Below are 16,838 nucleotides of genomic sequence, written 5' to 3' on the forward strand. Positions count from 1 at the left end.
TGAATATTCATGGTTCTTTTTTCTGTATGCATTGTAATAAATGGGCTACTGTATCTTACTTCAGAAGAAGCATAAAGTGTCTTAAGCACCTGAACTTCAAACTTAGGTATTGACAGAGCTAGGATTTGTTGGAGGAGAGCCATGGGTCTTTTGCAAAACAATATAAATCCACAAGCAAAATCCAAAACAATTATATGAAATCAGTAATGTCACCGTGGAACACAGTATGAGTCTAGTCCAGGATGAAGTACCATCAATAATCATAATTCAGGTTTATTTATAAAACACTTTGAAACCACATGCAAACATGCAGCTAGGAACAACTCCCAGAAGAGCTCTCATAGAATAATCTAAAATTTAAACTGTTTCAGGATTGATAATCTTCTTCAAATTACATTCTCATCAACCTACAGCATATGACAGGAGCATATAAAAAGAGGTAAAAACCAAATTTTCTCATCTTGAGGGCATGGGGATCATAGAAGGCATTAAGAATAGGCAATGCTATACAAGCACTCAACAGAGGCACTGTCAGTAGTCCCATGATTAATTCATAAAATAGTGCAGAATTCAGCCCTAGCCTTCCACTGCTCTGTAGTCCTAAAGACTTATGTTTGTCATTGGACCGAGAAGATCTACCTCTGTGTACATCAGGGGAACGGCTCCACTGAGTTAAGATGTCAATACTTAAAAATCAAGTCACATTTTATAACTAGACTGACCTTCCACATGGGAACATGTCCATTAAATACTGTGAAGCATCCACTGGTAATTAACTCTTTGGCACTACTATTATATACACCATACAGACCCAGATAAAAATCCACAGTTGCCACTCGCAATCAAATTTCAGTTACTGGGTTATGGGAAATTGCTGATACCTAAGAACTACAGAGATGAAGGTAAAGAAAACACATGGACCAAAAAAAATGCATGCTTACCGGTACCTTCATTTTAAAGTCATCGCGATAGAGTTTAATGCCAATGTCAGCGATTGTCCTTTGGATAAAGCGTGAGGGTCGCAGGACAAACACCAGCTGCAGGTTTCCTGGAAATGCTCCCTGCAAGAAATATAGAACTATTAGAAAGCACAATTCTGCCTTACAGGAAGGCCAAGGGAATTTTCAGCCAAGTGTTTCCTAAAGAGGGCAAAGCAAGTAGGGCTTACGGAACCTTGCTTAGTCCAGCTGCTAGTATCAGCCGGTCCATTCAGCACATGCTCATTGTCAGTCTTCAAAGCCAATAGAAAGACTGGTCCATGGATTTTACTGCCCAGCCGTACATTGTTTTCTGATATGGATTTAGCACAGAGCTCTGAAGGTTCTGCACTGGTGCCTCCTTCCCCCATACCTGAACCACACCAATCCCCCTTTGCACTACCACACCGCAGGTTTTCCCATTTTTCTAGGCTGCAGCCACTAGAGGGCAAAACTGGCCACCCACGTTGGACTTGATGAAAGAATCTGGTGGCACAGATGAATTCCCTAGGCTGACCTACCTTCCCACTCTGGAAAGGGTTTTTAATCTTTTTAACCTCACATACTTTTCCCACACACAGGCACTCAACACATTCATCAGACATGGCCCTGTCTGCAACACCCAGCCTACATCTCTCACGCACTCCTGAGCTCATCAAGCATAAAAAAGAAAAATTTCTACAAGAAAGCAGCTAAAAAGAACTGAGAATGAAAAGCATTTCTGTCTAAATTCCTTGAAAGAGTTCAAAGTCACCTTGGTCATCCCTCCATCCTAAACCTCTGTGTATAAGCTCTCAATCCTCACACAGCACATGTTCCTGATAAAATGTATAAAACCAGGTGTTTTTATTGACTGAAAATCAGTGCTTAGCTCTGACTTTTGCAAATGAGATAGAATAAGGTATTAAGAGTTTCTGACAGAGATCACTTGCTACCCCGCAAACACAAGTCCCTTGGGATCTGTTTCTTTCATAAGCAGGCCACGTCATCACTCCTCAGCGCGCAGACGGGTACCTCTGTTATACTCTTCTAGGAATCAACCTCAAATTATTAGAATTTATACCGCAGTCAACACAGCAAATAAGGAATTTGTCCTAATTCAGCAGTAAACAAGGCTGTGTAATTTGTTACTGCAGCCTCCTCCCTCTCTTATTTAACACTCATGAGCTTCAGGGCAGAGGAGAATCTGCATCCACAGTCAGAAAATGGGAGCAAAAAATGAGCACACAAGACTGTATCCTGTGCTGAAGGTTCACAGTAGATAATTTTAATTTATAGAAGATAAATAACAAAAGCAATCACTTACTGCTATCCGTGTCAGGGATGCCTTGACTGCGCTCCATTTGTCCCGTCGTCTGTCTATGATGATGATGAATCCAATGCTGGCAGCCTCCAGACTGCAAAATAGATTAAATAAGTATGCTGGGTTACATGGAGATACTCCCGTTCCAAGAAAGTGTACTGCAGCAAAACACAGCCTTCGTCAGATCCCCCTCTAAGCCCATTATGAAAATGCAACGTACAGTGGAAAGAATGAATATTTGGCAGAAATTCACATGAAAATGAAAGCCGGCAAATTTTCTCTTTCCAGCGTAAGGCTAGCAGCTTACACAAAACATGAATATTTTATCTGCTAAATCTCTCAGCTGCTATGCTACTCTGCTGCTAAATCTAGGTGATATGAATAGTTCAGGATCACGAATCACACTGCTGTATTGAAGACATAAACTTCAGATCTTGTTTTCTTTGCAAAATAATTCAAGTTATTAGACACCCCACTTCATTCTCCAGATATGCTCACGTCTGACAGGGGCACTTAGCTCCACGGAGTCAGTATCCCACTACTGTCACCTCCTTGCCTGTGTACACTATGCCCCAGGAATCCTAGTAGGCAAAGCGGGAATTGAAGAGTTATATCTTGCCAACACAAACTGGTTCTAGAGTTACAAGTCATTCAGAAGTATCCTTTTAACATGTTGCCTAGAATAACAGTTATTGTTCCTTCTCAGTACTTTTCAAGGAGGATCTAGAAGGCATTGATTTGATGCTCCGTCCCATCTATGTAGATCTCATAAATATCCCATCCTCTTTCTCTCTCCCAAAAATCTCACTTTGATGTGCAGGGCTTCAATGGGACTGCTCTACTCTCTGCCTTTCAAGAGTGCTTGGAGTTGGAGAGGAGTCCTTGGAAGCTAATAAACACACACTGGGAAAAATCTCCAGAAACTTAATTCTAGCATTCAGTCATCTCAGAACAAACCAGAGGCAGGAAGAAAGCGTATAAATGTCATAATCAAAGGACATACTGCAATCAAACATCTAATCACAGATTAAGATCAAAATAAACTGTATAAAACATTTCCTTGATTCCTTTTCCACTGTCCATACAAGAAGCAACCCAGCAACACCATTTTGATGGGTTGTTTTGTGCAAACTTGTGTCAATAATCCACCAAAGAGCACCGACATTAGCAACTCTGAGCTTCTGCTGCAGCTCTGCAGGATCGAGAACAACAATCTGAAAGCCAAAGTGTCGTGCAAATCTGTGATGCCATGCAAGTGTTCCTAATAGTTCACACTGGTAATAGGAAAACTCACTGAATTTCCCACTTCAGTATTTTTTACAGCATTCCTCTGGCAATTACAAAATTCAGTGGCAATAGATGATCTTTCCTCTTAAATAGGACAATACGCAGCTCTCTATGCAGAGGACAGAACATGTGTTTGCAGCAGTGCCTCTCAAGCGCAGGGAAGATAATTCATCAGTTTCTCTTTTTATATGTATATACAAATATATGCATATCCTTCAATAGCCCAACAAATGTTTCACGGAAAAAAATGACCAGCATGGTATCTATGTGTTTGCTCTAGATGTTAGGGAAAAAAGTTTCAAACAAAGGCAACACAGAAATTCTGCGTATTGCAGATGGTTACAGAAAGGGTGTGAGAAACTAAACACAAAAAACTCAGCCTGGAGGCTTCCTAAACTACCCAAAAATCTGCATTGGTTCTATCAAACTGCTTCTGCTGATTGGGACCAAAAAATTGCTTTGGAAGTCTGGTAGACATGAAAGGCCTGGGGCAAGCCAGACCACCAGGTAGTTAGTATCTCTGAGGACAGGATCATATTCATTAATATATGAAAACTCTCCTACGTAGTACCTCCCAGTTTAGACTGACCCAGAATAAAGTTTTTAAACATTTGATACTGATAATACTAACAGTTGTTACAATCCAGTGCTCCCAAAAACAGTCCCAGCACCCTCGCTGGCCTCTTGTTAAAGCACAGACTCGGGCATGCTCTGGCCCCATACAGGTGGAGGTTAGCTCTTCTGTTCACAGTTCTTCAAATGACCAGAGAAATGAGTAATCACAAGATGAAGGTCCCACTTAGGTTTCTTTGCTCTTGAAGGGAACAGGATTTGATCCAAATATCTGGTTAACCAGAACGAATACAAAAAATGCTTGTCGTGACTAGTTATTCCAAGAGAACAATGTCACAATTCAACGTCCATCTTGCTTACAGTGTGTTACTGAAACTGGTTCATTCTTTAGAACAAAGTTATTAGTAAAATAGTGAGATATGAAGAGGGAATTAAGTCAATGCAATTCTCCTTTCAACAGTTACATGTGTGGATGACCTTGGAGGGCTGTCTCTTTAATATGCTTTATATATTTTTGACAGCCATGTTAGTTTTTGAGAACCACGTTAAAGCAGCAGAAAAATGACAATGTAAAGGGACATAATTTGAATCAAACGGATCACCAAAATATGGACTCTACACCAAGGAAACAGAGAATATATATTGGAATCAGCATCTAATGATGTTTTCAGCTCAGACTCACACAACCAATCTGTAGCTGCTGAATATCTCTCACACAATAATTGGACACGTAGAACCAAGTTCAAATCTGATGTAGTTCCATTGAAATCAGTAATTTATAACAAAATGACCAACAAAGGTGTGTTAGCCGAAGTTAACAAAATGGTGATGTTGGTCTTAAGAAATATATCATTCAACTAATAGCAGGTTAATAAAAATGAGAAAAATCTGTTTTTCACAAAATTTATGATGTAGCTAAACCACAAGTGACTATATCCATAAGCACCATATTCATACATGCTGACTGCACACAGAAATCACCTTGTTTTGCCCATCTACCTGGTCTGAGAGAGTGATTAAAGGCTTTCTAATATGAGTGTATATGGAGGATTGGAGGCCCAAAAGAATTCAGAATCAGACCCTTATAATCACATCATGGTGAGCAACTAACTGACAAGACAGCAGCTGCCAAAAGCAACAAGTACAGCTGTGATTCAAACAAACGCAAAAGTATTTGTTCCAAGTAAAACTTGCCTCTATGCCTCAGAACTAACTCTTCAGTCCCATTTTAAAAGTCCCTCAAACATGTAGACCACCAGTCACTTAAAAAGGGACCTTTGCTGTTTTTTTTCAAGTATGTGTCCATGATCGAGCAGTCCATTTTTTCAGATGTTCTTCTGCATGAGGATTTGTAACAGCACAAAAGCATCCAGGCATCAGATGCAACAAGAAAAATTAATTTCATAGATAACAGGAACAAGAACTTATAAAATACAGATAGAGACATGAAAATGCAAGAGAGAAGTAACAAAGGAATTTTCTTATGAAATTAGTCTTGGCAAGAGCGGTCACGGGGTTGGGGAGAGCTGGGAATAGCGGATATATGGGAATAGGAACATTGCTTATCAGTTTGCACTGCAAATCACAGTGTTGCAGGCCAGTTAGGACAGACTGAGGAAATGAAAGATGAAATAGATACTTACATAATGACTTGGGTTTAAATATGGGAAAAGAGCAAAGAAGAGCAAAATACCACTGAATGTGCAGCGTCGCTATGGTGGGGCACTACTCGTAGCTCTCTTTCCCTCCAAGACCGAGTGTAGTACCTTCAGCTAGCTGGCAAAGACAAAACCTGCCAACCAGTCATGCCTGGTACATGGGGCTGTGGGGGAAGGCACAGGCTAGAACACTTTATTACACAAAGAGTGCAGGTACAGTCCTAGCTGCGGAGGAGTATGAAGAACAAGCCAAGGCATGAGATCTGAGAAAGGTTTGTCAGGGTAAAATGAGAATCAGGCCATTAATCAAACAATTCAGGTACCTATTGCAGTGTATATCAATTACAACATTGAACTTACCATGCTGTCTGAGAAGAAATGTGTAAAAAAATGGAGAATAGACTTAAAAATTACATGATATGAAGGAGGAAAAGAGTGGGGAGAGAATCTGAGAAAACCACATGTTGCTAAAAAGCAAAGTAGCTGAACAGAGCACGGAAGAAAATGTGGGAGACTGTCTACATCACTGAAAATCTGGCAGACTATGCAAAGGCAAGCAGCAAAGAAACCATACAGAGATACCTCTGTAAATCTTGGCTGCCATAGGTTGATAGATGCAACATGACAAGGGTCTAGACAAAAGAGGTACCTTTGGACCCAGAAAACTCAAAATGGGCCTGTAAACCTAATACAAAGCTAGACCACAGACTTCTGCAATGTTATTCCCTGCTTTTCACCTTGATGTTCAGGATAGTATCAATTGTCTTCACTGAGATAAGCCAATATTATTTGTATGTTTGGTGGGTTTTTTTACTAGATAGGGCTGATTTAAGCCCTAAATTTAGCCAGGGAACAAGAGATAGTGTCAGCAAGCGATCTTATTTCAGTCAGTATGCTGAAAGGAAAGGCCATACCAAGGTCTGAATGTCATTTGGCATTAAGGGATGCATGCAGGCTAAGAGCTGTGGGAAGAAGCCTAGCCGAGATGGCAGCACTGGCACAAGTGAATGTACAGCTGAGAAACCCCACTCGTGTGGGTATCCGGAGGAAGGGAGTTTAAAAACAAACACACACTCTATCAATGTTTTCTCAGTGTCAGTACTGTAGTATCTCTACCCTAATTGTGGAGATGCATTGAGGTTTCTCCAGTTCTCTGAAAAGAAAGATTTGAAGACAATCCTGCACAGCAGATAAACATTAAGCTTACCTCCAAATTAAATTCTGGCATATTTGGCTAGACCTACAGATGTCTGGCAGAGAGGGTTCCTTTCCCTGAATGAAGTGTGTGCAAGCAGCAGAGCTGTTCCATCCTCAGCTCTGAATTCAGGTAGCCCCTGAACATTGGTTTAAGGAGGCCAGCAGATGTCAAATTTCCCAGCCTCCTCTGGAAAAAGGGCACCTGTTTATCAAAGGCTCTGCTGTACCCTATCAGGTCCACTATTTAGGCAACATTAAGACTGCACTTCATTTAATTATGTCATAAATCACACAACCAAACCTCGCTGCTCAGGTTCCTCCTCTTCTAAATTAATACCTTTGTCCCTCACATAAAAGGTGTCAAGTTTCAAATAGCGACTCAAGAAATATGGTCAATCTTTCTAAAAGCACTGCAACAAAGACTAGCAAGCTCCCTGGAAAACTCACATCCCTACAGTGTGATCTGTGATTGAACCTAAGAGTCAAACTAATGTGTTGGTATGCAGAAAATGTAGTTTCAAACCCCAGCCTGTCGCTGACCTCAAACAGGTCATTCAAATCAAACCGAATGGTCACTTACTCAACCCAAGTTTTGGAGAGCCTGTCTATAGTGTAAAATATTACTTACACATACCTCATCATCTGTAAAATAAGCCTATTGCAGGTCTCCTGCCTTACAAAGTTTTGAAACTTAGTTCATCGTTCTTTACACATTGTTCTGGGATTCCTCAGGGAAAACACAAAACTGATAAAGCAAATCAAAGCAAAGGTCCACCTAGGCCAGTCCCTGCTTCCAGTGTTGGTAGGTAATGGATACTGGGGCAAAAGCAGAAGTGAGAAGGACAATCTTTCTCTCGGTATATTCTCCCAAGTTCCAACATTAAGGAATATATGGATTTCTTCAGTGTTTGCGTCTGAGCCATTGTGTTCAGCTGCCATTCATTGATGAAGCTATCCTTCATAAATTTGGCTAATTGCTTTTGAACCCATCTGTATTTTTGGCTTTCATGCAGACTGAAGAAGCATAAAGCATTTCCGTCTATTTTGTTGAAAATGTAACGTGCTAATTCCCCAACATGTGACAACATCACTGGGAATCACCACCAGCATACCAAATACAAAGAACTGGAAAACTAGGTTTGTGTTTTTCTCAGCTACTTGCTGTTTTATTAACCCTGAAGCTGGTCATCCTCTCAGTCCTGAAGCTAATGAAGAAATAGGTAAGACAGAGTTTCTCCTGGCAGAATAAAAGCCCTACAGAGCAGAGTGAAACAATGAAACTGTTAAGTTCACGGCTTGTGGTTTTTCTCAGCTTGCTTTGGCAACTCAGTATGGGGAATACATGTAGATGGAGCTGGAAAACTTCTTACTCAGACTCGAAGGAGGCATGTTTTCCCCTCATCCTCCTCTAAGCACCTTTATACACCAGACCACAGGAAATAATAAATCCCTGCTGTGCTTCTAGCTAGCACAAACAGCCATGGTCCAGGGACAGGATCAGGGGACTGAAAAAAATATTAACCTCTCTTTCTGGATAAACAAAAAGTAATTCAGCAGCCATGTCTCAGCGCATTTCCTCAGAGTAGTGGAAGTGAGTTTGTTTCACTGTCCTTGCCCAGCTGCAGGCAAACAGCAAGGAAAACATCCTAGCTGAGAAACAATCTCCCAGTAAACGAAGCATCAGAAAGCACAAGGTGCTTGCCAGAATCCTGTCAACAGGGCACCTAGCTTGCTCCCTTAGAAAAGAGAAAGCTTGTACAGAAAGATGTACTCGGAGAACAATCAGTAAGGGGACCTATGTACATTTGGCTCTTTCCAGATGCAGCCCTTCCCTTATTATGTCCAGTACCCCCGAGAGTTATCACAAATGGTTTCTCTTAGCTCCCTTTTGATCTGCTATCTTTACTGCTGCTCTTCAGGTCTATACCCCCTCCCACCCAGTTCAAGCCCTGAACAGAAAACCTGTCCTGTGTTTAATTATGTAAGGGCTTCCCAGGGCCTCCTGCACACAGGGAAGTTTCATACTGATAGGATGGATGCAGAGTCACTGGTACATCCTGGTAGCGCCACTAAAAGCAGTGAGCCACTAAGGAAGCAAAGCTCTCTAGGAAATCAACAGACGTTTATGCTTAGCCTCACCTGGGAATGCTGGTTAGATATGTGACCACATTCAGAAAATCTTCATCAGGTATGTCACTGAATCCTGCAAATTCGGGGAATGTTATAATGGGTGCCCCATCCTTCCCTCTTCCTCCTGCAAAAGAGAGGTTGTAAATCTTAGAGGGTGATTCTGTGCCTGTGGACAGACTGGTCAGCACTCAAGCGGGAAACACGGGCATATCCCTCATTGAAAAGCACCCAGATGCAGTATATGTGATCAGCTTCCCTGTGATATTATAACTTACTGTAGTTTCATTACCTCCGTTTACTCCAGACTGTTTATTTTAGTCTCTGTTGTTTATTCTCAGCTTTTTCATGAACCTTGTGCATAATTTTGATTAAGCGCTTTCTTCAGTTGTTTCCCATTTTCAAATAATTTCTTGTGATAATATTACAATATTTCCCTATGTATAGGTACAGCACTCTCTGATTCCTTCTAGACATTAAAGGAAATGAAGTAATGAACCATACAAACTTTGAATACACACATATAACCCATGACACAGGCCTGGGACCAATCCAGCATAGGTCTTTCCTTAACAAAAAACCACTCAAAGTGCATGGAGTATTTAATCAATTAGTTTTGCTCTTGTCTTGTTTATTTATATCAAACCTCCATTAAATAGGACAGGAAGATCATAAGCAGCAAGATCAAGAAGAGTCCCTCTCTGAGGGACTCCCTGATCCAAACAGCAGTGCTGAAACTCTGGTAGAGCTCCAGGAAGCATGGAGCTGAGTCCCTTATAGCCGAGAAGTCAGTTCTCCTGACCGAATGCCCAGCTATAGGAGATGCTGTAGTGCACAGCACAAACCCTGTTGACTTGCAGAACCAGTCCCAAATTGGTTCTGTTTACTGGGTTAGTGTGGCAGGGGGCTACGGCGGTGGGCCCCTGTGAGAGGCTTCTTGAAGCTCCCCCAGCTCCAAGTGGGACTTGCCTCTGGCCAATGCCGAGCCAATTAATGATAGTGGCTGAGTCTCTGATAACGTATTTAAGAAGGTGAACCTGGGAGGAGGAGTTGGAGTTGCGAGGAGGACACCTATGCAAGCACGAGGAGGAGGAGGGAGGTGTGCCGGAGCAGAGACTCCCCTGCAGCCCATGGTGAGAGGCCAGGCTGTGCCCTACACCCATGCAGCTTGGGGAGAACCCCATGCCAGAGCAGGTGCCTGCACCCAAAGGCAGGCAGGGCTGTGGGAAGAAGCCCCCACTGTTGTAGTTTGGCACTGGGAGGACTACAACATATGAGAAGGACCCATGCCAGAGCAGCTAAGGAAACACCGTGGCCTGTGGGAAGGACTGATGTCAGAGAAAGTTCATGGAGGTCTGTCTCTGGTGAGAGGGACCCCACGCTGGGGCAAGGGCAGAAGTGGAGGAGTTCTCCCACCCTCCCCGAGGAGGAAGAAGCAGTGGGACTGACCACAACCCCCATCCCTTGCCCACTGTGCCACTGGGGGGGAGGAGGTAGAAAAATCAGGAACAAAGCTGAGCCCAGGAAGAAGGAAGGGGTGGGGGAAGGTGTTTTTAAGATGTGGCAATGCTTCTCACTGTCCCACTCTGTCTATTTAATGGTGGTGTTGCTAGTGTTTGAATTAAACTGAAGTTCTTTTTCTTCCCTTAACAAATTTGTATTTTGACCGTGACCATCATGGGTGAGTCATCCCTCCCTGCCTTCATCTCTATTCCCAGGACTTTTGCTTTATTTTCTCCTTCCCATTCCTGAGGGGGAAGGGATGAGTGAGCAGCTGCATGGTCAAACCATGACATTCTGCTAATAAATCTGGACATCACTCGATCCACACAGAAGTTAACAGTTTTCTCACCAGCTTGGACTCAGAGCCAAGAGCAGACTAATGATGCAATAGGAAATAAAGGAATATGATGAAACAAAGCTTTTGTCGCAGGTACCTTATTGCTTAGTGCTGCTCAGATAGGGCATTAAGGACATGCTTTTCCCTGAGTCTTTCTCCTTTCTCTGCACTCTCTACGTAAGCCTATTTTTTGCATCAGGCTGAGGAATTATCTACCAACTCAATACTGGGCCTAGTCCTGCAGCACACACAGTATTTATAGTCATTTATCACCTGCAGAAGATTCTTGTTCAAGGAATAGCCATGCCCTGGGTTTCCCCTTAGTGGAGGGGAAGCTGTGAGAGGGAGACAGAAAATTACCTTCCTCAAGGAAGATATTCAATAAATTATCCCGTTAGGAGTATGGAAGGAAACAAAGACAAGGCGGGGGAACCAAAAGGAGAAGAGTTCTTCCTCAAAAGTATCCTCTAAATTCCCATAACTAGACCCTGTTTCCAGGCTGTTCCTACAGACCATTGCCTTTCCCTGCTGATAACCACAGCTGACGCCACAAACCAGTTGCTCCTGCTCCTGTTTTGGTGGTCACTGCAAAGAGGTGCTCCAGCAATTCCCAGCTATTTCTGTGTAGAGAGCTCAGTGCCTTGCTAGTCCTGATCCTGCCTCTGCCCAGCCCTCCCAAACTCAGTTGGATTACTGAAGGTCTCTTTCCTGCTGCCCAGCCACGGAGAGCTGGAATGCTGAGGAACGCAATGTTTGCGTAAAGTAGAAGTCAGAGCTCTAGAAAACAGACATTTTGAACAAGGCAACCCTTTTCCTTCTTGACATCTGGTGACATGGTGGATTTGTCAATATACTATCTTTAGCCCCTCTTTTCCTTTCTGAAGGTTGATTATTGCTTTAGTTACATCTGAAAATGACTCCGTTGTGTTAGATCATCCACTAAACTCACCCTGCTAGGGAACAAACAGGCCTACAGAGATTCAAAAGGCTTTCAGCCAAAATGCAAAGAGGGAATACTACCGTTCACACTGCACTGAGTTGTATTTCAAATGCGGAGCAGAGCCACAGCCTCCACACTGACCTCCGCATCAGCCTCGGGATAAGGCCAAATGCTGATGCACGGCAGCTTGATCTCTAGCTGCACTATCTGCAGTCAGCATGACAGAGCATATGCTGTCGTGCCAATTTAGTCAGACTTTCCCCAGACTATTTGCTGCACTCTAGAGACCAGAAATTCCCACCAGCAGATACCCATTCAGGATGCTTTGTTACAGATTCTTAGTGACATCTTCTGGACGCAAACAGTAACAGACAGGAAAATGAGACAGTAAGCTTGTCTGCTTGCTCTTCTTGCAGAGTTCATTCCATGTCAAGCTATTTCACAGATGGTATCTTGTACACATTCACATGGCTCCTGGGCACCACGCTTTCCCAATCATGTATTTCAGATATGTGAAGATACTCTAAATGGGGGAGATATAGTATCCTGGAATATTTTGGTTTAAAGCAGCAATACTTGCCCCTGGAGGATAAGATAAAAATTCCCCTGGATCCCCTCCTTTCAACACCTGATAGTTTACCTGCAGTTATACTCAAGATTTGTTTAAACTACAAGTTTCACATGGCTCTTCTAATGCTCCTGTTAACTAGGGTCTCTGTGTCCTTTTAATCTTCTCTTTCTCTTGCATTCATACTCATACATGGGCTCTTCTTCCTCAGGCCTCCTTTCCCCAAACTAGACAAGGCAGCCTGATGATGCACTGCATGTCTGTGGGTGTGTATTTTTGTCACAGGATCTTCTCCTATAAAAAGCCATCCAAGGAATGAATGTAAGCAGACTGAACGCTGACTTCTTCCCTTCACCGTTGGCAACAACTCTAGAAGGACACTTAGCAGAAGCCTCAGACTAAGCATTCAACTAAGAGCCAGGAGCTCTTTGCCTCTGACTAGGCCACGCGCCCTTAACAGCTCTTGGGCTCCATCTCCCCCCTCCAAGGTGAAGGTAACACCTCCTGTCACAATCAAAACAGAAGGAAGCTCAGAAGATTCTTGAATACAGCTGTACTTCAAACAGGGAAATAAACAAGGAAACCCTCAGCTCCTGCCATACCATGAAATTAGCATGAAGTCTGAGGGAATTTTGCAATCAGAAATTGTTAAGTACTATGACATGTCTGAAGTGTTGGGTGACACATAGTAACACAAATATGTTAAGAATGGGTTGTTCCTGCCCATATCTCAACCTTGAGCAGTAGTTGAGATACAAGGGAAAACAATCCATATCCATTCATCCATATATCTAGCAAGGTAACAGGAGTTGATGTTAAGGGATATAAGGGAAGCTCTTTATATACTAAGGGTGTCTGGAAAACTCTCTTCCGGATGAGAGAGCAGTTCCATACATCTAAATGTTAATGCCATTTTTTTCCCTGACACTAAACCAAGATTTGCTGCAGTATGCAAATTTCTGCAGAATGTGAATTGACAAGCTGCAGCCCTTTTTTTCTGGGCCATCAACCTTGCTTTCTAGGGAGTTGAACTGGATTTCTTTCAGTTCTTGAAAGACTTTAACTGGGTATTCAATATCTTGGAAGGGGTGAGCGCACAAACTAAAAACCAACAGGGACAGTCTTCAGTCATTTCCACAGGCATAAGGACTAAGCGCATGGAATTTGGCCCCAAGGACTCTCTGTATGCGATCCTTACACTTGCTGGGGCTGTGGATAACCCCCACGCTCCTGGATACCACTTGTGATAAGAGTCTAACTGCTAAATAGAAAACTTTACAGTCTATCATAACCAAAATAGACAGCGACACAGAACAAGCTCTAGCAGATCCATGGAAGGCCAAAAGAAAAAAAAAATGTCCTCACGAAAAAGAAAAAATTGAACATTTTAAGCAGAAAATAAGGGCAGAAGGAGAGACAGAAAGTCAGTGCAGAACAGAGTACAGAGCTGAGGGGGCTACATTACAGCTACCCAAGGCACATCTGCTCTATTCAGCAGCGTGGACACAGCAAGGTAAGGGGGCTCAAGGACTGCCGTAACTTGAGGTATGAGCAATAACTTGATAGTCAGAAGGAGAAACAAAGCTACACTGAACAATAGGTACCAGGATCATGGCCACGCCTGGCAGCTGGCTCCATGCGATGCACATGCCTCTGCCTCGCTGACTTGCAGCTCCTGCAGGCACCATCAGATGCCACTCTGCAGCACTCCTCAAGCAACCCGGCCACCTCCAACCGCTCCTGGCAGGGCCAAATCCTGGCGCCACGCCAGGGAAAGAGGCAGCGGCCGTTGCAAGCAGCAGCCACAAGAGCTGGAGGTTCAGCTGGCAGGAGGGGAGGCTCAGGGCTATCCTCTGACTGAACTAACATGATGCTCACTCCTGACCCTGCCTTAGGGGAGCCAGGCCATCCCACTGGTAGTCTCCCATGGTCACTGCTCCTCAGTCAGACCCAGGCTACTCTGTCACAACTAGCCCCAGAGTTTTGCCTGCAGAGGAACCTCAGCCAGATTTTGTCTACTATCTCCTGAAACAGACCTGAGCTCCTCTGCCAGATAGCACCCACAAACACAACACCTGCTGCCACCCTGATTCAGCCATCAGTTTCCTTCAGGGATGTCCATCTCCTTTCTGCTCTCTGCCTCTGCAGACAGCAATCTGCCTTGCACCCAACCCAAACTCATTGTGTCAAAGGCATGGACCAATTACCGCTTGGGGAAGGGCATTCTGGTTAAAAATTATCAGCAAGGAGTTAAATGATTTGCATCCAGGGTCACACATGCACTGGTGCATCAATTCAACAACTTGGAGCACAAATGAGGGAGACATCAGGAGTTGGAGGAGCAGAAGGCTGGACTGCCTCGAAAAAGGCAAGACTTAAGAGGAAAAGATTACAGTCAGCTTGACCTTCTGTCTGGTTTGCTACTCAGAATGACAGCATCCTTTTCGTCCTCTCCTGGGCACTTTCCTTATTTTCCACCTTAGCTTCTTGCTCAACTTTTCCTCTTCTCTTTTGGCTTAAGGGCAAAGTGACAGGAATAACCTGGATGACAGGACAGAAGTACAGAGTGAATATGGAAGGGAAAGAAGGGTAAGAGAGATGGCGTACAAGCTGCATCAGGGTGGTACAAGGCATGGTAATGGGGCTGTCACTCACTCTTATGTGTGCCAATTCCCCATGTCCCAGGACACAAAGCAGCATTCATAGTTGCTCCTATTAGATAGATTTTCCAGCTGCCAATGCAGCCTGGCTGGCTGTTGCAGTGAAGATGGGGCCAGAATTCAGCTGTGGAAGCAAAACAGCTGAAGTATTTGGTGGAAGAATATGCATGGGGGATAACGGGATATGGCAGCAGAGAAAATTTAATTTTGCTTTGCAGTGTAAAGGGTGTGATTGACAAATGAGGTGTAAGCACTGAATTCTGAGAGCTCCAACAGCTGAAGCCGCATGTTGGTATGACTGATGTAAAAGCTGCAAGCAATCACAACTGCAGGCCAAGTTCCTGGACATGATGAGGGTCCTAGGAAATCTCCCACTCCCCAGTTCTAGCCCACCTATGCCTTCTGTCCAGGGACCAAACATATCCATCATTTAGACAATCAGGGGCTACACTGAAGTCCTATTCCATAGCCAGCAGCTCTTCTTGTAACACCAATAGCAAGATTTGTAAAGTAACATCTAACTAGCACTTAGAAAATACTCCAAATCCCTTGGAAAAAAAAAAAACAAAACAAAACAAACAAAAAAAACAAAACAAAAAACCAACAAACAACCAAAAAACAACAAACAGGCTGTGGGGAGAAGTTCCACAAGTTTGTCTGCAAGTTTATAGCGCACACCTCCCCAGCCTGCCACAGACACCAACTCATCAGTTAGTATTGGAAAGTTTTCTTTCAAATTTTGCTGACACGTGCAGGCTAACTGCTCGGGTCTGCCCACATGCAGAGAGCTCCCTTAGTCATAGCAGATCCAAGCACAGTTAGTCTCCTGGGTCAGACAGCTGAAGAGTTTGGCGATATCTTGGCTGAAATTTCACTGCTTTGGTCAGGTTTTGCTTTTTCCATGCTGTTGTTCTGGTTTTCCTTGTTGATTAAGGGTTGTGAATGCTGAATTTCTCATTAAAGTTAAATCATGCTTCCAGGGTCTAGATTTTTACACAAACTCCATCTTTCTGCAAAGTCAGGCCAGGTTTTCCAAAAGGCTCAGTTTAAACAGGAAGCAGATGGCCAAATACCCTCCAGGCTTTGGAAATTAAATAAACTGGCTTCAGAGTCAGTTACCATTTTCAGATAGTCTCCCATCCACTGAAGTCCATTGACTTAACAGGAGCAGAACACAAAGAAAATTAATCTCTGCTAATACACTTTGTGACAGTTTGTCTAATAATTCATGATTTAGTAACAGGATCCATTATTGCTGCAGTTGGCAGATTGGGCTCTTTGAGAGGGTCATTACAGATAAGAACAGGTTGTGAAGCTGCAGATAAAAAGGGAGGGCATAGTAGTATTTCCAAGAGAAGATTGGTATAGCTGGTTATTAGTCTGTCAGCAGGACAAGAACAGGATTTTACCAGTGGTTCTTCATTCTTCAGTAAAAACGGGTGTGTGTTAGAAGAGCCAGGTTTTCAGTACTACCCAACTTTGTTATCTACTTCCCTTAACAGCTACAGGAAACACACAAACAGAGCTGTGCACCCCTGTGTTGGGACTTCAGTCCCCATAATTGGGACTTCAATTTTCAGGGAAAGGAAAGAGGCTGTAGTGGTTTTAAAACTAGAATTTAACCACAAAACCCAGTACTCTCACCAAATCTCACAAGTAAGCAGGGCTAGATCAGCTCACGGAAAAAGGGATGACCAAAGTAGAACTA

At 43.3% G+C, this 16,838-nt stretch overlaps 1 protein-coding gene across 15 annotated transcripts in view; it reads right to left on the bottom strand.

Moving 5' to 3' along the window:
• The window catches only part of MCF2L2 (MCF.2 cell line derived transforming sequence-like 2), a 181,072-nt gene that overhangs the window by 117,594 nt on the left and 46,640 nt on the right, over window positions 1–16,838 (bottom strand). For 14 of the 15 annotated variants that reach the window (XM_026854534.1, XM_026854533.1, XM_026854531.1 and 11 more), the window contains exons 3-5: window positions 9,135–9,249; window positions 2,284–2,374; window positions 942–1,061 (exon numbers count right to left, since the gene is read on the bottom strand). In XM_026854534.1, coding sequence (XP_026710335.1) covers window positions 942–1,061; window positions 2,284–2,374; window positions 9,135–9,249 — 326 coding nt within the window. The remainder of the gene's footprint in view (window positions 1–941; window positions 1,062–2,283; window positions 2,375–9,134; window positions 9,250–16,838) is intronic. The other variant, XM_026854530.1, reaches the window with a different exon arrangement.

This window comes from Athene cunicularia (genome assembly GCF_003259725.1).
Source record: "Athene cunicularia isolate RWA chromosome 9 unlocalized genomic scaffold, athCun1 chr9_part1, whole genome shotgun sequence".
Taxonomy (NCBI): Eukaryota; Metazoa; Chordata; class Aves; order Strigiformes; family Strigidae; genus Athene; species Athene cunicularia.